A 27,942-nucleotide genomic window follows, 5' to 3' on the forward strand; every position below is an offset into this window, starting at 1 on the left:
GACAGCTCACCAGCGACCATGTAGCGATGCAGCAGCGATCCTGACCAGGTCAGATCGCTGGTCGGATCGCTGCTCCATCGCTAAAGTGTGAAGGTACCCTAATCCTATCATGTAAGGAATCCACAAAAAAAAAAAAAAAAAAAACAAAAAAAACCACAAAATCAGACTGAATGTGTTTACGAGGCCAGAGTGTTGTTCAATAGTATTATTGCACAGCAAGTCTATTGGAAGAAACGTTCCACATTGTAAACATGTACATTAAATATTAAAGAACTGCATGATTCCGGGAAATAGGTTTAACACTAGAACTACTGAGGTAGTCATTTTGACTACTTTGCACCATGTATTTCTATATAGGTGTCACGAGTCCAGTAGTTCTAGTGTGTATTTCAGCCAGAAGCATTCATCACGCCTCCACTATACAGGTGATAAATGCTGGGTTGATAGGAATCTCCACCAATGTCCAGAACACAGCGTTCAGCTTCTTTTCTTAGGGTACTTTCACACATCCGGATTTTTGCTCTGCGGCACAATACGGCGTTCTGCAGAAAAACCGCAACCGGCTTTTGTAACGCCGATTGCGGTTTTTTTTTGCATTGACTTACATTAGTGCCGCATTGTGCCGTAGGGGCTTGCGTTCGGTCCGGTTTTTGCCGCATGCGGCAGATTTAGCCGATGCGGCGGCCGGATCGAACGTACCCTGCAACGTTTTTTGCTCCGGCAAAAAACACCGCATTGCGCCGCATCCGGCCGCTGCGGCGCATTTTTCAATGCATCCCTATGGAGGCCGGATGCGGCGCGATGCGGAAAAAACCGCATCCGGTCGCCGCATGCGGTATTTTCCACTGCGCATGCTCAGTAGCATGCCGCAACCGGAAAAAACCGGACCGGCCGCATGTAAAAACTTATGCAAAGGATGCGGTGTTTTCACCGCATCCGTTGCATAGTTTTCACAGCCGGATTGAGCCGCAGGGCTCAAACCGGATGTGTGAAAGTAGCCTTAGTCCTTTAGGGTATGTGCGCACGTTGCTTTTTACCTGCTTTTTTGCTGCTTTTTCTTCTGCGCTGTTTAATGCCAAAATGGATGTGTTCTTCTATTCAAGCAAAGTCTATGGGAATTTGGGTTTCTTGTTCACACTATGTTGTTCAAAATGCTGCCTTTTTGTGGCAGAACTTTGGTGAAAAACTCAGCTTTGCAGTGCAAAACCCAAATGGCAAAAACAATTGACATGTTGCTTCTTTGAAAAGCTGAGTTTTTCACCAAAGCAACGTGCGCACATACCCTTAGACTGAATGGAGAAGCAGGGCTCACGCTCGGCCTTCGCACCACGCAATCTGTTCCAAGCTGTGGCTTAGCGGCTAATGAAAAAGGGATACCGGGATTCGCTTGTTGTAGTAATAAAGGCATCCCAGAGATTGGTGTGATAAATGCTAAGTTGAAGCGAATCTACACCAATCTCCAGAACACAGAGTTCAGTGTTTTCTTAGTCCTACAGTCTGAATGGAGACGTAGAACTCATGCTCGGCCTTCGCACCATGCGATCTGTCCCAAGCTGTGGTCTAGCGGCTAATGAAAAACTCACCATCTCCGTTAAGATCTAGTATTGTGTTGGTAGAATGCTTTCTCATGATATGGCTTTGCAGTAGTCAGATATCTCTTTCAGGAGACAAATGGTATACCAGGAAAAAATAGACAACAGTCACACCAATGTGTAAGACTAATTAAATGCATAAAGCTCCTGATTTATGTAAAGCCTCCCTTACACATTGAACTAATGACCTACAGTCTAAAGGCTACTTTACACACTGCGATATCGGTCCCGATATCGCTAGTGTGGGTACCCGCCCCCATCTGTTGCGCGACACGGGCATATCGCTGCCCGTGCCGCACAACATCGCCCAGAGCCGTCACACATACTCACCTGTCCGGCGACATCGCTGTGACCGGCGAACCGCCTCCTTTCTAAGGGGGCGGTCCGTGCGGCGTCACAGCGACGTCACTGAAACGTCACTGAACCGCCGCCCAATAGCAGCGGAGATGAGCGGGACGTAACATCCCGCCACCTCCTTCCTTCCGCATAGCGGCCGGGAGGCAGGTAAGGGGAGCTTCCTCGTTCCTGCGGCGTCACACGCAGCGATGTGTGCTGCCGCAGGAACGAGGAACAACCTCGTTACTGCTGCAGTAACGAGATTTGAGAATGGACCCCCGTGTCGCCGATTAGCGATTTTGCACGTTTTTGCAACGATGCAAAATCGCTTATCGATGTCACACGCAACGGCATCGCTAATGCGGCCGGATGTGCGTCACGAATTCCGTGACCCCAACGACTCCGCATTAGCGATGTCGTAGCGTGTAAAGCCCGCTTAAGGGGTACTTCACACACAGCGAGATCGCTACTGAGATCGCTGCTGAGTCACGGTTTTTGTGACCTCATTAGCGATCTCGCTGTGTGTGACACTGAGCAGCGATCTGGCCCCTGCTGTGAGATCGCTGCTCGTTACATACAGCCCTGGTTCGTTTTTTTATTGTTGCTCTCCCGCTGATAAGCACACATTGCTGTGTGTGACAGCGGGAGAGCAACAATCCTGAATGTGCAGGGAGCAGGAGCCGGCGTCTGACAGCCTGTGGTAAGCTGTAACCAAGGTAAACATCGGGTAACCAAGGTGGTTACCCGATATTTACCTTCGTTACCAGCCTCCACAGCTCTCACGCTGCCAGTGCCGGCTCCTGCTCCCTGCACACACTAAGCTAAGCGGTGTGAGCTGGTAACTAAGGTAAAGATCGGGTAACCATACCCGATGTTTACCTTAGTTACCAGTGTCCGCAGCTTCCAGACGCCGGCTCCGTTCAAGCGCAGCGTCGCTTGCACGTCGCTGCTGGCTGGGGGCTGGTCACTGGTCGCTGGTGAGATCTGCCTGTTTGACAGCTCACCAGCGACCATGTAGCGATGCAGCAGCGATCCTGACCAGGTCAGATCGCTGGTCGGATCGCTGCTGCATCGCTAAAGTGTGAAGGTACCCTAATGTGAAAAATGACCTCCCAACTGTCTGTTGAAAGATTATATCAGGGGGACAGAAGGATCTGGCATCTGCCGATGTTTTTGCCCTTGGTGAGAAGGGTCTGACAGTGGCTCTCTCATAAGGAACACCAGACACTTGGCAGAGAATACACTCCTAGGTATGAAGGAGTCGGGATAGATAGCCAATGGCAGAATCATCCTCTGTACCACACCTATCTATTGTGTAAGGTGCAGCTTTACGGACAGCACCTACCAACCAAAATTTTACATGTCCCAGATCACTTGAATCCCAAAGCATGCTTAGATTGTGAAACTGATGGATAATTATAGCAGAACCACGTGAGAATATTTCTCAAAGAAGCTTTATTCCAGTCTTAAAGACAAGAGTATATACAGCTAAGGACACAACTGGAACATAGATGTATGCTACTTTAATACCATCCCATCAAACATGTAAGGCATTGTTAGGGTACGTTCTTCTGGGATGGAATAAATGATACAGTAGTGGTATTAAGCATGAGATTAAATACACAACTCATGCACAAGCTGTGCAGAATACTCGCAGTGCATTAGGACATATGCTTCGGATTGGAGATCTGCAGCATGGTAATATGTGCCGGGATGCTGAGGATGTTACTGCTTATTTTGCCTTTTGCAATGTATAGGGCGATATGGGCACTACTTTTATACTGATGACGTATACATAGGATATACCACATTCAAGAAAGACAGCGTCTCAATACAGGTGAGAAAAAACAAAAAGCTTCTTTAATCTCCCATAGAAGCATCTACCGTAAGCAGAATAAAGAAGCTTTTTGTTTTCCTCGCCTGAATTGGGACGCTGTCTTTCTTCAATTTTTATGGCTTTCTCCAAGTGGACTCCTTGGCCTTTCTGGCAGGCGTCCATCTTTGTCCTATTCAAAGGTCCTGTGTGTTTTATGTGCTGCAAACTTCTTTTTCTCTACGTAGCAATAGGCTATATCATCAACATCAGGTAGGTGACGGTCCGACACGTGGCACGCCAACATATCAGCTGTGGTGGAGCCCGGATGTACAGAGTGCATGGCGCTGTGGATTTCCACTTTGATCACCATTTACATTCAGCCACCAAAGGTGATAGCTGATCACGGGGTGCCTGGTGTTGAATCTGGACCATATGATATTGATGTCTTGAAGATGGGTAATCAATATAAAAGTAATGGATAGGGGTTCATTTATTTTACACAATTATGCAGTGTTAAATGATCGCCAATCACTAAATGTTTACTGATCGGCGGACGTTTAATACCCTGGTTACATATACAATATGCTCTTCTGATATGCACTGAACCGTCTGCAACAGATCATTCCATGCACATAGGCTGCCATTGTTATCGGCAGCACAGGTCCTGTATACCTCACAACTACGTCTGCTGAGAACCATGATCTTTTGTGTAAGCCAAAAAATCAATTCACCTGACGAACAAGCATTCTGCTTGTTTGTCGGGTAATCGGCAGCCTATTTAGGTTTCAAGATTATCATGAAATGTGCGTTCACAACAATTATGAGGACTAAATGCACCTTTACCGGACGTCTCATTGGTGCAACCTGTGCCCGAGGCAAGGGGGCCATTTCTTCCTCCAAAGCAGGATGTACTGGGCATTATTATGCTGTACTTTATATTAAAGGGCCCATTCACTATACACAGGACCCTGATCTGTCTGTGTCCACCAGTGCTTTACCTATTCAATCAAACCCCTTTCCCAAGAAGATCCACCATGATTTTTTATGCTTCTTCAAGGTAAATTCTCAGTTATGAATTTCATCTAATGTCTCCGTCATTGCTGTCTGATAAAAGCCTTATAAATCTATTCACGTGCTCTATTTAGGATTGTGCTAAAAACAAAACCTCATTACAGCGAAGTAATAAATCCTAGCTCCTCTGTACATCACAAGCACTCAGAATTACAGAAGTCGTCTATGGGCGCTGGAATATGGATAAGTAAAATGGCCATGTGCATTAGGGCCTTAAGCTGTCTCTCAGAGCAGATTAATCTTGGCAGATCTTGCCAATCTAATGGGCATGAAGGTCTACCAACTGTCCCCCAATGGCAGATGTTGAGAGAAACAAGGATCAGTCACGCTACATTGGGAAGGATGATTTAAACATGTTTGTCACTTGTATTCCTCTAAAGGAGATATTATGTAAAAGTAAATACCATGAATGCATGCATTTAGAAATAGAGAAAATATCACATAAGAAACCAAGGTGAAAATATATAATGATGGTAAACAGGGTCTACAGTTCTACTAAAATCCTCCTGTCCTATGTGGATAACCTTGGGTTGGAAAGTCCACCGTTTCACACAATGGGGCCATGGACAAATACAGACGGGGTCTTCTTTTAGAGTCCATCATCATACTGCCTATGCCTGGCGCCATCTTTGACCACGGAACGGTCACAGTTTTCAGTGTGGATCGAGACTTCTCTGCTTTCATGATGGTTTTCTTGAAGCAAGGGCCTATCCTGCCGACTACGCCACTTGTAAGGAGCAGTCATCGCTACTCCCTGTTTCTGGGAGGATGTGGAACCGTGCGTGGACTAGAGGGACTCTCATGAATGGTACTGTTGTGCTAAGCTCATTTGTAACAGAAGGTCTGGGAATAACCGGAACAGTAACACCTAAAATAAATGTTGAGGAACTGTGTCTTGTGGTTCAGTGTGTAAAGGAAACATTCAATAAGATATGTTCTGCCTACGTATTGTGCTTGGTCATCCCCCAAAGACTGTTCAGTAAAATCTTGTGTATGAAGAACCAGTGGTCTCCTTTCTTAAACTCTATAACAACTGGTCCTGGCCAGCCCACGCCAACGGCAGCATGCGGCCTACAGGTCCATACCAACTGAAGACCTAAGTGAAGCCAGGTCGCCGGTCGGAGAGACTCCCTCGCTCGTGAATACCGCCCTGTGCCCCTGCTTTACACATCATTCAACAGTAATGTGTTCAAAGCACTGACAAGTGTCCCAGCAACAACTGCCACAGTATAAGTCAAGGAAAATATTGGAGAAAGTAAATTATGTTCACACGATGAGTTTTTGCTGCATAAATACCACTTTACAGTACCAAGAAAGGGAATGAGATTCCTGACATCTCCTGCACACGCCGCTTATTTTTTTTATTGCAGATTTGAAGCAGTCTTACATATGCAGCAGGTCAATTCTTTCAGCATATTTGCAGTGTTTGTCATACAAGTGGGAAAAAGAAGAAAAAAAAAAGTGTCAATAACGCAGGCAAGTTTTCCTGCCAATATGCTTTTTGGTGCAGAAATGTCTGCTGAAAACACTTAAGGCACACCAATCACCAGGATTTTCCTATATAACTTAAAGCCAGTGCCATACTGGCACTATCATGCTGATTCTATACATACCTTTAGTGGTGAGCTTGGATCTATAGGTTTTGAAACACAAGCAAGTAAAGTTTATAAAATAAGCAGTTTTTTGAGTGACAGCAGCTGCTGATCAGCTGATAGCTGGTGTGGGTATTCATAGTGATTCCCACCCCCCTGCCTGCCCGTCTTGCTCCTGTTATTTATGCTACTAGTATTATAGAATTGTGTTACTATCTGACTAGAAGGACCTGTGCTGATGTCATACCCATGTGACCAGAAGGGGCTGGGCCGCAGCCAACAAAGATAATGTTGTTTCCTGGTATTAGCTATGTTGGCTGAGGCCCCGCCCCTTCAGGTCACAAGGGTATGACATCTGCAAATGTCCTTCTAGTCAGATAGTAAAACAATTCTATAACAGAATTAGCATAAATAACAGGAGAACGGGAATCACTATGAATACCCACACCAGCTAATCAGCAGCTGCTGCCACCCAAAAAGCTGCTCAGATTACAAACTTTACTTACTTGTGTTTCAAAACCGATACATCCTAGCTGACAAATAAAGGTGTGTATAGAATCAGCATGATAGTGCCAGTATAGCACTGGCTTTAGGTTATATAGGAAAATCCTGGTGACTGGTTCACTTTAATGTGGGCACATACCATGAGGTTGCATCAACCAGAGATTGATATTAAGGTAAACCACAACTATAAAATCCACATCATACTGTGTGGAGTTTGTAGCAGATTTCATTCCGGAAATGTTACAAATTTTACTAAATGTATTGCAAAAAGTAAAAATTGAAAATGTCGACATCAGCGTAATTTACGCTGCAGATTTTTACGCATCGTGTGGATGAAATATGACAAAATCTCATCGACAATGCTTCCACTGGAAAACACTGCAGATTTTCCACTTGCAAATTTGAGGAGGAAAATACACAGCATGTTCATTTCATAGGAACATAGGTTAGGGTTGTGCAATCTCATTAAAGACAGTGTACAAGAACAAAAAGCGGAGACTCATTTTTCTCATGTCTCTAATTTTTTTTTCTCATAGGTTTTGCTGGGGAATGTCTGCAGAAAGGTTACAACCATTTTCCCAAGTAATTTCTGCAGCAAAAAAAACAGGTAAAAACCCAGTGTGTGCACAGGGCCTTAAATAGTTTTTCGAGATTGGAAAAAATTCAACCAAACAAGAAATTATATAAAATAAAGAAACTATTACCCACCAACCATCCCAGTGCCATTGCTCCAGTGGACTCCCTGGTCTATCATTACTGTTTCTCTACCCATATGAACACAAAAAGAAGTGACCGTTATTCTGACATCTTGGAAGCCGCCAGTATGTTATATATTGACATTTTTTAAAAACTGGCGGCAGGAAAACAGTCAAAAAAGACCTCAAGAAAGACATCAGAAAAGATGCTTCAGTGAAATACAGCGCCTGTGTCTTCCTGAAGCGTCCTGTGCTCCAGAACGCCAACATCAAAAGGGGATGTATGTACATAAAGTAGAGAAGGCGAGGGTCATCTACATATAACCACTGCTAGGTCTTACAAGTAACAATTATCTGAAGGATATTCTGACCAGAAAAACCCAACAGCAGATCATACTGGTGCCCCCATAATATGAATGCTGTAAGTGACAGCACGGGTGAGGTGCAGGAGGGCACCACTGGTTACAGTGTATGTTGTGGTGACATCACAGGTGTAAGGGGGCAGCACTGGTTACAGTACATGGTGTGGTGACATCACAGGTGTAAGGGGGCAGCACTGGTTACACTGCATGTTGGGGGTGACATCACAGGTGTAAGGGGGCAGCACTGGTTACACTGCATGTTGGGGGTGACATCACAGGTGTAAGGGGGCAGCACTGGTTACAGTACATGGTGTGGTGACATCACAGGTGTAAGGGGGCAGCACTGGTTACACTGCATGTTGGGGGTGACATCACTGGTGTAAGGGGGCAGCACTGGTTACACTGCATGCTGGAGGTGACATCACAGGTGTAAGGGGGCAGCACTGGTTACACTGCATGTTGGGGGGGACATCACAGGTGTAAGGGGGCAGCACTGGTTACACTGCATGGTGGGGGATACATCACAGGCGTAAGGGGGCAGCACTGGTTACACTGCATGTTGGGGGCGACATCACAGGTGTAAGGGGGCAGCACTGGTTACAGTACATGGTGTGGTGACATCACAGGTGTAAGGGGGCAGCACTGGTTACAGTACATGGTGTGGTGACATCACAGGTGTAAGGGGGCAGCACTGGTTACAGTACATGGTGTGGTGACATCACAGGTGTAAGGGGGCAGCACTGGTTACACTGCATGTTGGGGGGGACATCACAGGCGTAAGGGGGTAGCACTGGTTACACTGCATGGTGGGGGATACATCACAGGCGTAAGGGGGCAGCACTGGTTACACTGCATGTTGGGGGCGACATCACAGGTGTAAGGGGGCAGCACTGGTTACAGTACATGGTGTGGTGACATCACAGGTGTAAGGGGGCAGCACTGGTTACAGTACATGGTGTGGTGACATCACAGGTGTAAGGGGGCAGCACTGGTTACAGTACATGGTGTGGTGACATCACAGGTGTAAGGGGCAGCACTGGTTACACTGCATGTTGGGGGTGACATCACAGGTGTAAGGGGGCAGCACTGGTTACACTGCATGTTGGGGGTGACATCACAGGTGTAAGGGGCAGCACTGGTTACACTGCATGTTGGGGGTGACATCACAGGTGTAAGGGGGCAGCACTGGTTACACTGCATGGTGTGGTGACATCACAGGTGTAAGGGGCAGCACTGGTTACACTGCATGCTGGAGGTGACATCACAGGTGTAAGGGGGCAGCACTGGTTACACTGCATGGTGTGGTGACATCACAGGTGTAAGGGGCAGCACTGGTTACACTGCATGCTGGAGGTGACATCACAGGTGTAAGGGGGCAGCACTGGTTACACTGCATGTTGGGGGGGGACATCACAGGTGTAAGGGGGCAGCACTGGTTACACTGCATGGTGTGGTGACATCACAGGTGTAAGGGGCAGCACTGGTTACACTGCATGTTGGGGGTGACATCACAGGTGTAAGGGGGCAGCACTAGTTACACTGCATGTTGGGGGGGACATCACAGGTGTAAGGGGGCAGCACTGGTTACACTGCATGGTGGGGGTGACATCACAGGTGTAAGGGGGCAGCACTGGTTACACTGCATGGTGTGGTGACATCACAGGTGTAAGGGGGCAGCACTGGTTACCCTGCATGATGGGGGTGACATCACAGGTGTAAGGGGGCAGCACTGGTTACACTGCATGGTGGGGGTGACATCACAGGTGTAAGGGGGCAGCACTGGTTACAGTGCATGGTGTGGTGACATCACAGGTGTAAGGGGGCAGCACTGGTTACACTGCATGTTGGGGGTGACATCACAGGCGTAAGGGGGCAGCACTGGTTACACTGCATGTTGGGGGTGACATCACAGGTGTAAGGGGGCAGCACTGGTTACACTGCATGGTGTGGTGACATCACAGGTGTAAGGGGGCAGCACTGGTTACAGTGCATGGTGGGGGTGACATCACAGGTGTAAGGGGGCAGCACTGGTTACCCTGCATGATGGGGGTGACATCACAGGTGTAAGGGGGCAGCACTGGTTACACTGCATGGTGGGGGTGACATCACAGGTGTAAGGGGGCAGCACTGGTTACAGTGCATGGTGTGGTGACATCACAGGTGTAAGGGGGCAGCACTGGTTACACTGCATGTTGGGGGTGACATCACAGGCGTAAGGGGGCAGCACTGGTTACACTGCATGTTGGGGGTGACATCACAGGTGTAAGGGGGCAGCACTGGTTACACTGCATGTTGGGGGTGACATCACAGGTGTAAGGGGCAGCACTGGTTACACTGCATGTTGGGGGTGACATCACAGGTGTAAGGGGGCAGCACTGGTTACACTGCATGGTGTGGTGACATCACAGGTGTAAGGGGCAGCACTGGTTACACTGCATGCTGGAGGTGACATCACAGGTGTAAGGGGGCAGCACTGGTTACACTGCATGGTGTGGTGACATCACAGGTGTAAGGGGCAGCACTGGTTACACTGCATGCTGGAGGTGACATCACAGGTGTAAGGGGGCAGCACTGGTTACACTGCATGTTGGGGGGGGACATCACAGGTGTAAGGGGGCAGCACTGGTTACACTGCATGGTGTGGTGACATCACAGGTGTAAGGGGCAGCACTGGTTACACTGCATGTTGGGGGTGACATCACAGGTGTAAGGGGGCAGCACTAGTTACACTGCATGTTGGGGGGGACATCACAGGTGTAAGGGGGCAGCACTGGTTACACTGCATGGTGGGGGTGACATCACAGGTGTAAGGGGGCAGCACTGGTTACACTGCATGGTGTGGTGACATCACAGGTGTAAGGGGGCAGCACTGGTTACCCTGCATGATGGGGGTGACATCACAGGTGTAAGGGGGCAGCACTGGTTACAGTGCATGGTGGGGGTGACATCACAGGTGTAAGGGGGCAGCACTGGTTACCCTGCATGATGGGGGTGACATCACAGGTGTAAGGGGGCAGCACTGGTTACACTGCATGGTGGGGGTGACATCACAGGTGTAAGGGGGCAGCACTGGTTACAGTGCATGGTGTGGTGACATCACAGGTGTAAGGGGGCAGCACTGGTTACACTGCATGTTGGGGGTGACATCACAGGCGTAAGGGGGCAGCACTGGTTACACTGCATGTTGGGGGGTGACATCACAGGCGTAAGGGGGCAGCACTGGTTACACTGCATGTTGGGGGGGACATCACAGGTGTAAGGGGGCAGCACTGGTTACACTGCATGTTGGGGGGGTGACATCACAGGTGTAAGGGGGCAGCACTGGTTACACTGCATGTTGGGGGGGGTGACATCACAGGTGTAAGGGGGCAGCACTGGTTACACTGCATGGTGGGGGTGACATCACAGGTGTAAGGGGGCAGCACTGGTTACACTGCATGTTGGGGGGGTGACATCACAGGTGTAAGGGGGCAGCACTGGTTACACTGCATGTTGGGGGGGGGTGACATCACAGGTGTAAGGGGGCAGCACTGGTTACACTGCATGTTGGGGGGGGGTGACATCACAGGTGTAAGGGGGCAGCACTGGTTACACTGCATGGTGGGGGTGACATCACAGGTGTAAGGGGCAGCACTGGTTACAGTACATGGTGGGGGTGACATCACAGGTGTAAGGGGCAGCACTGGTTACACTGCATGTTGGGGGTGACATCACAGGTGTAAGGGGCAGCACTGGTTACACTGCATGTTGGGGGTGATATCACAGGTGTAAGGGGGCAGCACTGGTTACACTGCATGTTGGGGGTGACATCACAGGTGTAAGGGGGCAGCACTGGTTACACTGCATGTTGGGGGTGACATCACAGGTGTAAGGGGGCAGCACTGGTTACACTGCATGTTGGGGGTGACATCACAGGTGTAAGGGGGCAGCACTGGTTACACTGCATGTTGGGGGTGACATCACAGGTGTAAGGGGGCAGCACTGGTTACACTGCATGTTGGGGGTGACATCACAGGTGTAAGGGGGCAGCACTGGTTACACTGCATGTTGGGGGTGACATCACAGGTGTAAGGGGGCAGCACTGGTTACACTGCATGTTGGGGGTGACATCACAGGTGTAAGGGGGCAGCACTGGTTACAGTACATGGTGGGGGTGACATCACAGGTGTAAGGGGGCAGCACTGGTTACACTGCATGTTGGGGGTGACATCACAGGTGTAAGGGGGCAGCACTGGTTACACTGCATGTTGGGGGTGACATCACAGGTGTAAGGGGGCAGCACTGGTTACAGTGTATGTTGGGGTGACATCACAGGTGTAAGGGGGCAGCACTGGTTACACTGCATGTTGGGGGTGACATCACAGGTGTAAGGGGGCAGCACTGGTTACACTGCATGTTGGGGGTGACATCACAGGTGTAAGGGGGCAGCACTGGTTACACTGCATGTTGGGGGTGACATCACAGGTGTAAGGGGGCAGCACTGGTTACACTGCATGTTGGGGGTGACATCACAGGTGTAAGGGGGCAGCACTGGTTACACTGCATGGTGTGGTGACATCACAGGTGTAAGGGGGCAGCACTGGTTACAGTGTATGTTGGGGGTGACATCACAGGTGTAAGGGGCAGCACTGGTTACACTGCATGTTGGGGGTGACATCACAGGTGTAAGGGGGCAGCACTGGTTACACTGCATGTTGGGGGTGACATCACAGGTGTAAGGGGCAGCACTGGTTACACTGCATGTTGGGGGTGACATCACAGGTGTAAGGGGCAGCACTGGTTACACTGCATGTTGGGGGTGACATCACAGGTGTAAGGGGGCAGCACTGGTTACACTGCATGTTGGGGGTGACATCACAGGTGTAAGGGGCAGCACTGGTTACACTGCATGTTGGGGGTGACATCACAGGTGTAAGGGGGCAGCACTGGTTACACTGCATGTTGGGGGTGACATCACAGGTGTAAGGGGCAGCACTGGTTACAGTGTATGTTGGGGGTGACATCACAGGTGTAAGGGGGCAGCACTGGTTACAGTGTATGTTGGGGGTGACATCACAGGTGTAAGGGGCAGCACTGGTTACACTGCATGTTGGGGGTGACATCACAGGTGTAAGGGGGCAGCACTGGTTACAGTGTATGTTGGGGGTGACATCACAGGTGTAAGGGGCAGCACTGGTTACACTGCATGTTGGGGGTGACATCACAGGTGTAAGGGGGCAGCACTGGTTACACTGCATGTTGGGGGTGACATCACAGGTGTAAGGGGGCAGCACTGGTTACACTGCATGTTGGGGGTGACATCACAGGTGTAAGGGGGCAGCACTGGTTACACTGCATGTTGGGGGTGACATCACAGGTGTAAGGGGGCAGCACTGGTTACAGTGTATGTTGGGGGTGACATCACAGGTGTAAGGGGCAGCACTGGTTACACTGCATGTTGGGGGTGACATCACAGGTGTAAGGGGGCAGCACTGGTTACACTGCATGTTGGGGGTGACATCACAGGTGTAAGGGGGCAGCACTGGTTACAGTACATGGTGGGGGATACATCACAGGCGTAAGGGGGCAGCACTGGTTACACTGCATGTTGGGGGTGACATCACAGGTGTAAGGGGGCAGCACTGGTTACACTGCATGTTGGGGGTGACATCACAGGTGTAAGGGGGCAGCACTGGTTACACTGCATGTTGGGGGTGACATCACAGGTGTAAGGGGGCAGCACTGGTTACACTGCATGTTGGGGGTGACATCACAGGTGTAAGGGGGCAGCACTGGTTACACTGCATGTTGGGGGTGACATCACAGGTGTAAGGGGGCAGCACTGGTTACAGTACATGGTGGGGGATACATCACAGGCGTAAGGGGGCAGCACTGGTTACACTGCATGTTGGGGGTGACATCACAGGTGTAAGGGGGCAGCACTGGTTACACTGCATGTTGGGGGTGACATCACAGGTGTAAGGGGGCAGCACTGGTTACACTGCATGTTGGGGGTGACATCACAGGTGTAAGGGGGCAGCACTGGTTACACTGCATGTTGGGGGTGACATCACAGGTGTAAGGGGGCAGCACTGGTTACAGTACATGGTGGGGGTGACATCACAGGTGTAAGGGGGCAGCACTGGTTACACTGCATGTTGGGGGTGACATCACAGGTGTAAGGGGGCAGCACTGGTTACACTGCATGTTGGGGGTGACATCACAGGTGTAAGGGGGCAGCACTGGTTACACTGCATGTTGGGGGTGACATCACAGGTGTAAGGGGGCAGCACTGGTTACAGTACATGGTGGGGGATACATCACAGGCGTAAGGGGGCAGCACTGGTTACACTGCATGTTGGGGGTGACATCACAGGTGTAAGGGGGCAGCACTGGTTACACTGCATGTTGGGGGTGACATCACAGGTGTAAGGGGGCAGCACTGGTTACAGTACATGGTGGGGGATACATCACAGGTGTAAGGGGGCAGCACTGGTTACACTGCATGTTGGGGGTGACATCACAGGTGTAAGGGGGCAGCACTGGTTACACTGCATGTTGGGGGTGACATCACAGGTGTAAGGGGGCAGCACTGGTTACAGTACATGGTGGGGGTGACATCACAGGTGTAAGGGGGCAGCACTGGTTACACTGCATGGTGTGGTGACATCACAGGTGTAAGGGGGCAGCACTGGTTACAGTACATGGTGGGGGATACATCACAGGCGTAAGGGGGCAGCACTGGTTACACTGCATGTTGGGGGTGACATCACAGGCGTAAGGGGGCAGCACTGGTTACACTGCATGTTGGGGGTGACATCACAGGTGTAAGGGGGCAGCACTGGTTACACTGCATGTTGGGGGTGACATCACAGGTGTAAGGGGGCAGCACTGGTTACACTGCATGTTGGGGGTGACATCACAGGTGTAAGGGGGCAGCACTGGTTACAGTACATGGTGGGGGCGACATCACAGGTGTAAGGGGGCAGCACTGGTGGTTACACTGCATGTTGGGGGTGACATCACAGGTGTAAGGGGGCAGCACTGGTTACAGTACATGGTGGGGGATACATCACAGGTGTAAGGGGGCAGCACTGGTTACACTGCATGTTGGGGGTGACATCACAGGTGTAAGGGGGCAGCACTGGTTACACTGCATGTTGGGGGTGACATCACAGGTGTAAGGGGGCAGCACTGGTTACAGTACATGGTGGGGGTGACATCACAGGTGTAAGGGGGCAGCACTGGTTACACTGCATGGTGTGGTGACATCACAGGTGTAAGGGGGCAGCACTGGTTACAGTACATGGTGGGGGATACATCACAGGCGTAAGGGGGCAGCACTGGTTACACTGCATGTTGGGGGTGACATCACAGGCGTAAGGGGGCAGCACTGGTTACAGTACATGGTGGGGGTGACATCACAGGTGTAAGGGGGCAGCACTGGTTACACTGCATGTTGGGGGTGACATCACAGGTGTAAGGGGGCAGCACTGGTTACACTGCATGTTGGGGGTGACATCACAGGTGTAAGGGGGCAGCACTGGTTACACTGCATGTTGGGGGTGACATCACAGGTGTAAGGGGGCAGCACTGGTTACAGTACATGGTGGGGGATACATCACAGGCGTAAGGGGGCAGCACTGGTTACACTGCATGTTGGGGGTGACATCACAGGTGTAAGGGGGCAGCACTGGTTACACTGCATGTTGGGGGTGACATCACAGGTGTAAGGGGGCAGCACTGGTTACAGTACATGGTGGGGGATACATCACAGGTGTAAGGGGGCAGCACTGGTTACACTGCATGTTGGGGGTGACATCACAGGTGTAAGGGGGCAGCACTGGTTACACTGCATGTTGGGGGTGACATCACAGGTGTAAGGGGGCAGCACTGGTTACACTGCATGGTGTGGTGACATCACAGGTGTAAGGGGGCAGCACTGGTTACAGTACATGGTGGGGGATACATCACAGGCGTAAGGGGGCAGCACTGGTTACACTGCATGTTGGGGGTGACATCACAGGCGTAAGGGGGCAGCACTGGTTACACTGCATGTTGGGGGTGACATCACAGGTGTAAGGGGGCAGCACTGGTTACACTGCATGTTGGGGGTGACATCACAGGTGTAAGGGGGCAGCACTGGTTACACTGCATGTTGGGGGTGACATCACAGGTGTAAGGGGGCAGCACTGGTTACACTGCATGGTGGGGGTGACATCACAGGTGTAAGGGGGCAGCACTGGTTACACTGCATGTTGGGGGTGACATCACAGGTGTAAGGGGGCAGCACTGGTTACAGTACATGGTGGGGGCGACATCACAGGTGTAAGGGGGCAGCACTGGTGGTTACACTGCATGTTGGGGGTGACATCACAGGTGTAAGGGGGCAGCACTGGTTACAGTACATGGTGTGGTGACATCACAGGTGTAAGGGGGCAGCACTGGTTACACTGCATGTTGGGGGTGACATCACAGGTGTAAGGGGGCAGCACTGGTTACAGTGACACAGATCACACTCAGTGCTACTATCAGGAGCCATTCATCAGCCCCTATGAAGAGTGATAGGAGAGGGCATAATAACACTTACCTAAATGTGCCATAGGAACCGTGCCATTCCCGTTCTTGGCTTCATTGTAGATGACAACAGCTGATGCCTTCCTGCGGGCAGCGTTCACCACTTTGTCTTTGAATGTGCATCCTCCTCTCAGCACCAGGGCTATCCATGGCTCTCCCTCCTCCATGGCCCTGGCACTCATGCCAGGCACAGTGTACTGGACATCAGACTGACAGCCCTCCAGCTGCCCGGGGTCCCGGGGGAAGCCTACCAAGCCTTGGACGCTCTCCTTGGGGGAGCTGTCCCCATAGCGGCCGCTCTCGGTGGTGCCCAGCACGGTGCTGTTGCTCAGGGGCTCCGTGTACTCTGTGCGCACCAGGGCGGTGAACCACTCCAGAGAGCGGCTGCAGGAGCCGGGGCACAGGGCGCACAGCAGGGAGAGCGCACACAGCCAGCTCAGCATCCTCGCCTGTGCCCCTACCACTCAGCACCTGGGAACAGGGCAGGGCATTGACCCTGTACTCGAGTCACTGCAGCCGACTGGGCATGGGCAGAGCAGGGCACCTGCCGTGTGGGTCTCACTGCTGCGTCCCGGTGCAGGCTGCTCCTTGTGACAGTGTTGTGATGATCACTCCGTACAAGCTCCCCTCCTCCTCCTCTCTGCTTCCTCCAGCCGCGACTCCTCCCTTTCCTCTTCCCTGATGCACAGCCTGAGCGCTGCCCTGCTTCTCCATAAGGTGGCAGCTGTCCTGTTGTCCTATGGACCCATGGCACGAAGTCGGACCAGAGATGGTGGCCGAGTTTGTAGGCAGGGAGCAGGGCTGGACACACTGGAGCTGTGGAGAGCAGGGCCCATTGGAGCTGTGGAGAGCAGGGCACACTGGAGCTGTGGAGAGCAGGGCACACTGGAGCTGTGGAGAGCAGGGCACACTGGAGCTGTGGAGAGCAGGGCACACTGGAGCTGTGGAGAGCAGGGCCCATTGGAGCTGTGGAGAGCAGGGCACACTAGAGCTGTGGAGAGCAGGGCACACTAGAGCTGTGGAGAGCAGGGCACACTAGAGCTGTGGAGAGCAGGGCACACTAGAGCTGTGGAGAGCAGGGCACACTGGAGCTGTGGAGAGCAGGGCACACTGGAGCTGTGGAGAGCAGGGCACACTGGAGCTGTGGAGAGCAGGGCCCATTGGAGCTGTGGAGAGCAGGGCCCATTGGAGCTGTGGAGAGCAGGGCCCATTGGAGCTGTGGAGAGCAGGGCCCATTGGAGCTGTGGAGAGCAGGGCACACTGGAGCTGTGGAGAGCAGGGCACACTGGAGCTGTGGAGAGCAGGGCACACTGGAGCTGTGGAGAGCAGGGCACACTGGAGCTGTGGAGAGCAGGGCTGGACACACTAGAGCTGTGGAGAGCAGGGCTGGACACACTAGAGCTGTGGAGAGCAGGGCACACTGTGGCTGTGGAGGCCTGGACAAACTGTGGCTGTGGATAGCAGGGCACATTGGAGCTGTGGAGAGCAGGGCCCATTGGAGCTGTGGAGAGCAGGGCACACAAGCTGTGGAGAACGGCACACCAGCTGTGGAGAGCAAGATAGGGTTAATATTTGGGCCTAGCCCATAGTGGGAGCGTCTAATGCAGGGGCAGAGGACAGTTTCCTGTCAGAAGTTCAGATAGTACCCAGCCTGTGACAGAGAAACAGACCTAAGATCTGGCTAGTCAACCAGGCTCCAAGAAGTGGGTGTCTCTAAAGGAAGAGAGAGAGCCAAGGGACAGAGTTATCAGGTAGATACAGATCAGGGGAGTGAATGAAGGACTAAGTGGCCAAGTGAAGAGAGGATGCCTGGCAGTGGGGTCTGGAGGAGTTTGCTACTCTTAGAGGTGATGGGTCAACACAAAGCAGAACGTGAGACAAAGTAAGTGCTCCTGACAGAAGTTCCCTGAGTGTCAGCAAGCTACATCTGGCCATGTTTGCAAGTTATCCCTTGATGAGGGGAAGACGCGGAACCGTGGAAGGAAAACATGACTTTCATGGACTCTACTGTGGTGCTAGACTGGGTTGAGACTAGTGGAGATTGCAGCAGGTGAAGTGGAGGAAGTGAAGAGAGTGTGTTTCGAGATACTGTGTTCGGCCTCGGTTCCACTTATGTTTTGCACGGACGAGTGTAACCCAATAAAACATCGGACTGCACTCACATCAGTGCAAAACTATGGGGCAGAGTTCATCTGCAATTGATTTCTCATGATATATCGGCCTGAGAAATAAATCTCAACAAGCTGCATTTTGCAGCATATCTCGGCTCACATGCACCCATACAAGTCTAAGGGAGTGTGAAACATTGCACTGCACTCGCACGTCATCCGACCGCAGTGTGATGTACGCAGAGACAAGCCGTGGAGGAGTGGGATAAAGTGCTCCCTCTTTTCCGTAGCTGTGATCCGATCGCAAGATCAGATCACAGTTGCATGACCCTTGGCTGACACTTGCATATGGCATCGGAAGCAATATGCTAATGACCCTCGACTCAGGCTCTGCTGTGATCTTGCGATGAGATCATAGGTGCGGAGAAGAGCTTAATCTCTCCATCTTCTCCACTGCCTGTCTGTGGGGATATTGCATTGCACTTGGATGACATCAGTGCAGTGCAATGTTTTACACGCATTTATAAACTTGTATGGGTGCGTGTAATGCGAGACTCGCTGCCAAACTCAGCATGCTGCGTTTTGGTTTTTTTTTTTGCTCATGCCAATTTGGCATGAGAAAAAATTGTAGATGGGCACTGCCTCATTGTTTAATACTGGTGCGAATGCAATCCAACGTTTCATCGAATTGCACTTGTCCATGTTAACACAAGTGGGAACTTATTGAAATGTATGAGAAGAGATGTGCCCGCTATCTTATGTAAACAGTTGTTACCAAATTGCTGTTGAGTAAAATCACATTTTTAAAGAACTGGTGGTCTCTCTTGATGAACTGGTTAACATCTGGTAAAGGCCAGCCAAAGCCATTAGCACCATGCAGCCTGTGTGTCGCCCCAGGGACATCGATCCAGCTTCAGGGACGCCACAGGGTCTTCTTTTAATATGGCAAACAGGTATGTCAGATTTTGTATGTGTTGTGACGACACGGCTTGCGGTCAGGGATATGGGTGACCGCCACTGCAGATTTTATGAGCGTCTGGGGCTGATGGGGTCTGCAGTCAGATGGTGTGGCCTCCCGTGAGTGAGGCAGGCCCCAGGGCCTCAGGTGTGTAGAATAATGGGTCCCAGAATAACTCAGGCAGAGTCCAAAAGTAATTTAACTGATTTTTACTCACACAGATGTTATGGTGAGCTGACCGGGGCATTGCTGCGATGAACCAGGTAGGACCAGGAGCTCCTACAGGCCAGTCTGAGGGTAACAGGTTAGCTCGCCTTCCTAGCACTTCTGTGTTCGGATAACCCCCTGACCTGAAGTACCATGGGGGTCTATCCAGGGAGTCGCTACTGCCTTTTCTCCCCTGTGTTTGGCCCGTTTGCTGGCAGTGTGGACCAGATGAGATGGCTTCTGGCTCTGTCTCCTTATGGGTCCCTGCATTGCTGCTGAGGCTCGGACTCTGTGTGGTTGGTGAGGTACTTGTAGTTCCCCTCATGGGCAGGTTTAGCAGGTCGTTAAAACGGAGTCTGCTCTAGGGACCTGTTCCCCGTACGTGCCTAGTCACCAGGAGCACCTCTTCTTCTGACTCCTCGGTGACCGTTCTCCCCCGCCAACTTTCACTACACCGCGCAGGGTCTGACTAGTGTGAGCGCGCATATCCCTTAGCAACCGCCGCTCACTACTACCAGACTGGCTCGCTCCTCTCTTCCTTACAACCTCTGCACTTTAGCTCCCAGCCCCTCCACTACACCCCTTGAAAAGAATTGAAGGCTAGCCCTCTCTGGAGACTACCCAAGGGTCCCCTCTAAGGGTGTGGGAGACCTGGTTGCTATGTGTCTGTGCGTACACACCTCATTCTGGCCTTTAAGATTACCTAGTTCTGGCCTTTAAGATTACCTAGAAGTACTGTCCCAGCATAGGTGCAGTACTCAGTGGTGCCTGACCAGGTCAGGGGCACCACACCTGCAAAGGCTAATCACCTGCTTAGTGAAAGCCCAAACACAAGCCGGGACCTTTTTCATGTAGCGTGCCAGGACGCAAAAGATGCAGACCTCACCCACAACTATCAACCTGTGCCATGCTGTGCAGAACAGGGCACACTGGAGCTTTGGATGGCAGGGCACACTGGAGCAGGCCAGAACACACTGGAGCTGAGGAGTACAGGGCACACTGGAGCAGCGTAAAACACACTGGAGTTGTGGAGAGCATGGCACACTAGAGCTGTGCAAGGCTTGGCACCCTGGAGCTGTGCAGTGCTGGGACATTGGAGCTGTGGAGAGCAGAGTACAGTGGAGCTGTGCAGGGCTGGGCACACTGGAGCTGTAGAAACGGCATACCGGAGCTGTGCAAGGCTTGGCGCACTACAGCTGTGGAGAGCAGAGCACACTGGAGCTGTGCAAGGCTTGGCGTATTAGAGCGGAGGAGAGCTGGGCACACTAGCTGGGCAGGGTTGGACACACTGGAGATGTAGAGAGTAGAGAACAGTTGAGCTGTGCATGGCTGGGCATACAGGAGCTGTGGAATGGGCATCTGCCAAGATGCTGTCCCTGCAGTCAGTGAGAGGTGCCACGCACTCACCACCTCTTGGAAGGATAATGGTGGTCAGACTGGGTAGACTGCCAACAAATGGGAAACATTTGTTCTGATCTTTTAACCCTTCACACCATAAATCACTTGGTTTTTTTTTTTGCACTTTCACTTTTCCTATCTCTTTTCCACAACTTTTCTTATTTTTCTGTTGACATAGATGAATGATGGCTTGTTTTTTGCAGGAAAAACTGCTATTAAGAATGAAATATTTTTACATATAATGTACTGAAAAATACTTCTCCAAGTACGGTGAACTGGTGAAAAAACACACAATTGTTACTTGAGTTTTGTTCTTATGATGTTCATTGTATGGTAAAAATGACCTGGTTATGTGAGTCTTTTTTTTGCTTGTTGTTATTTTTTAAGATCCAATGAGATTTTTTTATTTTTCCGTACATAGTCTTTTATTTTTTGTATGGCAAACAAACATTTTTATTGATACCATTTTAGGGCACATACAGTTGAAACCAGAAATTTGCATACACTATCTTAAATGACACATATGCATGTTTGTCTCACTATCTTGTATGCTTCTGATAGGTTTATTGGCTACATCTGAGTTAATTAGAGACACACCTGTGGATGTATTGTAATGCACACCTGAAACACACTGCTTCTTTGTGTAGCACCATGGGAAAGTCAAAAGAAATCAGTCAAGATCTCAGGAAGAGAATTGTAGACCTGTACAAGTCTGGTTCATCCTTGGGTGCAATTTTCAGATTCATGAAGGTGCCTTGTTCATCTGTACAAACAATTTTACGCAAGTATAAACAAAATGGGACTGTTCAGTCATCATTCCGCTCAGGAAGAAGACGAGTTCTGTGTATCATGATGAAAGGGCTTTGGTCAGACATGTGCATAACAATCCAAGAACAAAAGCAAAAGACCTCGTGAAAATGCTGGTGGAAGCTGGTAAGATTGTGTTATTATCTACAGTAAAACGAGTACTGTATCAACATGGGCTGAAAGGCCACTTTACCAGGAAGAAGCCATTACTCCAAAAGAAACATATAAAAGTCATATTAATGTTTGCAAATGCACACAGGAACAAAGATCTTAATTTTTGGAGACATGTCCTGTGGTCTGACAAAACTAAAATTGAACTGTTTGGCCATAATGACCATCGTTAAGTTTGAAGGAAAAAGGGAGATGCTTTAAAGCCTAACAACACCATCCCAATAGTAAAACATGGGCGTCTTGCAGCATCATGTTTTGGGGTTGTTTTGCTGCAGAAGGGACTGGTGCACTTCACAAAATAGATGGCATCACGAGGAAAGAAGATTATGTGGAAATAGTGAAGCAACATCTCAAGATGTCAACAAGGAACCTAAAGCTTGGGCGGAAGTGGGTATATCCAAAACGTTTGACCTAAGTCATACAGTTTAAGGGCAATGGTACCAAATACTAATGAAGTGTATGTAAACTTTTTACTTTGCAGAAAGTAATAAAATGCCTTAAAACCTTCTCTCTCTCTTTTTCTCTCTCTCTCTCTCTTTCTTTTTAGATAGTGTATGTAAACTTCTGGTTTCAACTGTATGATGTTTTGAATTGCATTGTTTTAAGAAGGTGAATTGATCAAAAAAATGGCAATTTTGGTAATTTCGTTATGTTTTTCTCTATGACATTATGATTCAAGTTAATTGTGTATTTTGAGCAGACTTTTACAGATGATACCAAATATACTTATTTATTTTATTTCTTTATTTTTAAAGTGGGGAAAGGGTGGTAATTCAAACATTTATTTTTTTAAAGGAACTTGTACCATCAGATAACAGGCTGGTTTCACATTTGCGTTGTGAGGCATCCGTCACAGTGTGTTGTGTGACGCATGTGATGGATGCGTTGCAAAAAGTGTGCTAATAAAGGTAACAGATTCCTTTAAAAGAACGTTTGGCATTCTGTTTTTTTTCACAGAGAGAGAGAGACCCAAATCCCCTGAGTGACTACACTGAGCCGCGCGATCAGCTGTGCCCTCATTCAGATGACCCGCGGCCACAGCTGCAGTCCTCCACCCAAGAGCTGTGTCCGCGGGTCATCTTAATGAGGGCATAGCTGATCGCACGGCTCACTTCAGTTGCTGCGTGTAGCTGATAGAGAGCGGTAGTGTGCTACTGCCGCTCCTGTCAGCTTCATGTAGCAGAGCTGAAAGTGTTGCGGGACCTCGTGTGGATTACGCCGGACCTGGAGGGGTATTTGGGGATTAATAAAGTGGGGATAGGGTGTTTTTTTTGTCTTTTATTCAAAATAAAGGATTTTTTCAGGTGTTTGTGTTTATTTACTTTCACTTTCAGGTTAATCATGGAAGGTATCTCGGGGAGACGCCTGCCATGATTAACCTAGGACTTAGTGGCAGCTATAAGCTGCCATTTAACTCCTTATTACCCCGATTGCCACCGCACCAGGGCAATTTGGGATGAGCCGGGCAGAGTCCCGGGACTGTCGCATCTAATGGATGCGGCAATTCTGGGCGGCTGCTGGCTGATATTGTTAGGCTGGGGGGCTCCCCATAACGTGGGGCTCCCCTTCCTGAGAATACCAGCCTTCAGCTGTGTGGCTTTATCTTGGCTGGTATCAAAATTGGGGGGACCGTACTTCGTTTTTTTTTACTGCACGATATAGACCCGCCCACTGGCATCTGTGATTGGTTGCAGTGAGACAGCTGTCAGCGTGGGGGTGGGTCTGACTGCAACAAATCATGGGCGCCGGTGGGCGGGGAAAGCAGAGAATATGAGATGGATTAATGAGCGGCCGGCATTTTCAAAAGAGGAAAAGTCGCCAGAGCTTTGTGACAGCCGTGCAGCGCCGCGCCAGTGATCGGTGAGTATGAGAGAGGGGGGAGAGGGGGGAGAGAGACCAGGAGTGATTTTAAACAATTTAGATCATTCTGCTGGACATGCTGAGCATGCTCAGTAGAACGTGACGGGAAACGTCAGCGGATTCCGCCGCTTAGCGCATTGCAGCGGAATCCGCCACCATAGACAACCATTACACACATTGGCGGATACTAATGGAATCCGTCAAGGTGCGATATTTTAACGACACAAAAAACGCTACATGCAGCATTCCCTCCGCTTGACGCTGCGTCAAATTAACGATGCTGCGTCGTCCAGTGGATGCAACGTAGACACTTGCGTTACAGTGCGTCGTCAATACAAGTCTATGGAGAATAGCGAAGGGTGTTAACGGACTGCGCTATTCTCCATAGCGGTGGATTGCGCTGAACGCAAGTGTGAAACTGGCCTTACCTGCAGGTATTGGGTTAAAGCATTAGAAAGGTGCCGGTCATACTGAAAGTGCAGCTCCCCGGTGAGAGTTAACTGTATTCTTCCTGTGAGCCACCAGGATGAATAATAGTGTGTTGGCGCTGTTACTGTCATCACAAAACAGCACTGAGAGCAGTGGTACTTTGACTGACAGCTGTCTATATCTGCAGGTTAATGGCATTTACGGACCTGACAGTCACATTAATAAGCAGGTGTACCAGTTTAGGAGTGTGTCCACGTACAGTCTGATATTGTCCAATCAATGCATGGAGTTAAAAGGGAATGTCCCATAAACAAAGTTCATTTTAATCAATAGGCTAATAACAAGAGAAAAAAAGCGGGTGCACCGCCAAGAATAATGAATATGGTGGATGCGTGCTCACCCATGCAGCAAAAGAGCAGAAGGAAACAAGGGAGGAAAGTACTGCACAAAAATTGGGGCGCACAACCACAATATAATATAATATAAAAGGCAATCTTTTATTGTAGCAAAAATACCCAACCCATACATAGGCAGTGAACAAAAACAATTGTACAATAAATTTACATGACAAAAATGCCCACAGTTATAGTATAAATCAATGACAGTAATCAGCACTGTTACAATCTAATGTATATGTGCACCATAAATATAAAAGGCACCCTTCAGCATAATGGTGCCTTGTACATATATGAAACCTAAACGGTTCACGGAGGGATGAACCATAGACAGTACAAGGAGACCCTATAGGGTCTAATATATCCTGATTAAGATAACCAATAACAAAATGGAGAGAATCTCCCACGGGATCCTTGTCACCCTCCCCCAAACCCCCCCCCTTGCTGTATTTTTACCTGCCCTGGTTACCTCATTCACGGAGGGTTTTTTGCCATTACGGACCTTATTGGGTATGCTTAGAGCTTCTCTCCTTTTTCTTAAGGGTGCTTTACACGCAACGACATCACTAACGAGATGTCGTTGGGGTCATGGAATTCGTGACGCACATCCAGCCTCGTTAGCGACGTCGTTGTGTGTGAAACGTATGAACGACAGCTAAAGATCTAAAATACTCACCTAATCCTTGATCGTTGACACGCCGTTCTAATCCCAAATATCGTTGCTGGTGCAGGGCGCAGGTTATTTGTCGTTCCTGAAGCAGCACACATCGCTACGTGTGACACCCCAGGAACGACGAACAACACCGTACCTGCGTCCTCTGGCAACGAGGTGGGCATGTCTTTCCTTCGGCTGCTCTCCGCCCCTCCGCTTCTATTAGCTGCCTGCCGTGTGACGTCACTGTGACTCTGCACGAACCGCCCCCTTAGAAAGGAGGCAGTTCGCCGGCCATAGCTACGTCGCTAGGCAGGTAAGTATAGTGTGACGGGTCCTAGCGATGTGCGCCACGGGCAGCGATTTTCCCGTGACACACAAACAACAGGGGCGGGTGCAAACGCTAGCGACATCGCGAGCGATGTCGCAGTGTGTAATGCCCCCTTTATTGGTTATCCTAATGAGGACATATTAGACCCTATAGGGTCTCCTTGTACTGTCTATGGTTATTCCCTCCGTGAACCGTTTAAGTTTCATATATGTACAAGGCACCATTATGCTGATGGGTGCCTTTTATATTTATGGTGCACATATACATTAGATTGTAACAGTGCTACTGTTATTGATTTATACTATAACTGTGGGCATTTCTGTCATGTATATTTATTGTACAATTTGCATATTTATTGATTGGGTAGGGGGTCTCTTGCAGTGTCATTGAGTGTGTTGTGTTTTTAGTGTTTTTAATATTTTTGCTACAATAAAGTATTGCTTTTTATATTATATTATATTGTGGTTGAGCTCCCCAATTTTTGTGCAGTACTTTCCTCCCTTGTTTCATTTTAATCAATAGATCTTATAATAATAATAATTTATGCTATTAGAAGTGTTTGTTTTTTTTGTTTTATTTAAATGTTCCTGTGCTGAGATAATCTTACAGTGGGTACGGAAACTATTCAGACTCCTTTAAATTTTTCTCTCTTTATTTCATTGCAGCCATTTGGTAAATTCAAAAAAGTTCATTTTTTTCTCATTAATGTACAGTCTGCAGCGCATCTTGACAGAAAAAAACCCCCAGAAATGTAGAAAGTTTTGCAAATTTATTAAACAAGAAAAACTGAAATATCACATGATCATAAGTATTCAGACCCTTTGCTCAGTATTGAGTAGAAGCACCCTTTTGAGCTAGTACAGCCATGAGTCTTTTTGGGAATAATACAAGTGTTTCACACCTGGATTTGGGGATCCTCTGCTATTCTTCCTTGCAGATCCTCTCCAGTTCTGTCAGGTTAGATGGTGAACATTGGTGGACAGCCATTTTCAGGTCTCTCCAGAGATGCTCAATTGGGTTTAGGTCAGGGCTCTGACTGGGCCAGTTAAGAATGGTCACAGAGTTGTTCTGAAGACACTCCTTTGTTATTTTAGCTGTGTGCTTAGGGTCATTGTCTTGTTGGAAGGTGAACCTTTGGCCAAGTCTGACGTCCAGAGCACTCTGGAAGATGTTTTCTTCCAGGATATCTCTGTACTTGGCTGCATTCATCTTTTCTTCAATTGCAACCAGTTTTCCTGTCCCTGCAGCTGAAAAACACCCCCATAGCATGCTGCTGCCACCACCATGTTTCACTGTTGGGATTGTATTGGGCAGGTGATGAGCAGTGCCTGGTTTTCTCCATACATACCACTTAGAATTATCACCAAAAAGTTCTATCTTTGTATTATCAGACCAGAGAATCTTATTTCTCATAGTCTGGGAGTCCTTCATGTATTTTCTTGCAAACTCTATGCAGGCATTCATATGTCTTCCACTGAGGAGAGGCTTCCGTTGGGCCACTCTGCCATAAAGGTCCGACTGGTGGAGGGCTGCAGTGATAGTTGACTTTGTGGAACTTTCCTCCATCTCCCTACTGCATCTCTGGAGCTCAGCCACAGTGATCTTGGGGTTCTTCTTTACCTCTCTCACCAAGGCTCTTCTCCCACGATTACTCCGTTTGGCTGAATGGCCAAGTCTAGGAAGAGTTCTGGTGGTCCCAAACTTCTTCCATTTAAGGATTATGGAGGCCAGCATGCTCTTAGGAACCTTGAGTACTGCAGAAATTATTTTGTAACCTTGGCCAGATCTGTGTCTTACCACAATTCTGTCTCTGAGCTTCTTGGGCAGTTCCTTTTGACCTCATGATTCTCATTTGGTCTGACATGCAGTGTGAGCTGTGAGGTCTTATATAGACAGGTGTGTGCCTTTCCAAATCAAGTCCTATCAGTTTAATTAAACACAGCTGGACTATAATGAAGGAGTAGAACCATCTCCAGGAGGATCACAAGGAAACGGAAAACATGTGACTTAAATATGAGTGTCTGAGTAAAGGTCTGAATATTTATGACCATGTGATATTTCAGTTTTTCTTGTTTAATAAATTTTCAAAAATTTCTATATTT

General features: G+C 49.3%; 1 protein-coding gene across 1 annotated transcript in view; it reads right to left on the bottom strand.

The window, feature by feature from the left end:
* RNF149 (ring finger protein 149) overlaps window positions 1-17,180 on the bottom strand; it is an 81,746-nt gene extending 64,566 nt beyond the window's left edge. Inside the window, exon 1 of the mRNA XM_075336470.1 lies at window positions 16,538-17,180. Coding sequence (XP_075192585.1) covers window positions 16,538-16,967 — 430 coding nt within the window. The 5' untranslated portion in view covers window positions 16,968-17,180. The remainder of the gene's footprint in view (window positions 1-16,537) is intronic.
* Between the last annotated feature and the right edge of the window lie 10,762 nt (window positions 17,181-27,942).

This window comes from Anomaloglossus baeobatrachus, chromosome 2, assembly GCF_048569485.1.
Source record: "Anomaloglossus baeobatrachus isolate aAnoBae1 chromosome 2, aAnoBae1.hap1, whole genome shotgun sequence".
Classification (NCBI taxonomy): domain Eukaryota; kingdom Metazoa; phylum Chordata; class Amphibia; order Anura; family Aromobatidae; genus Anomaloglossus; species Anomaloglossus baeobatrachus.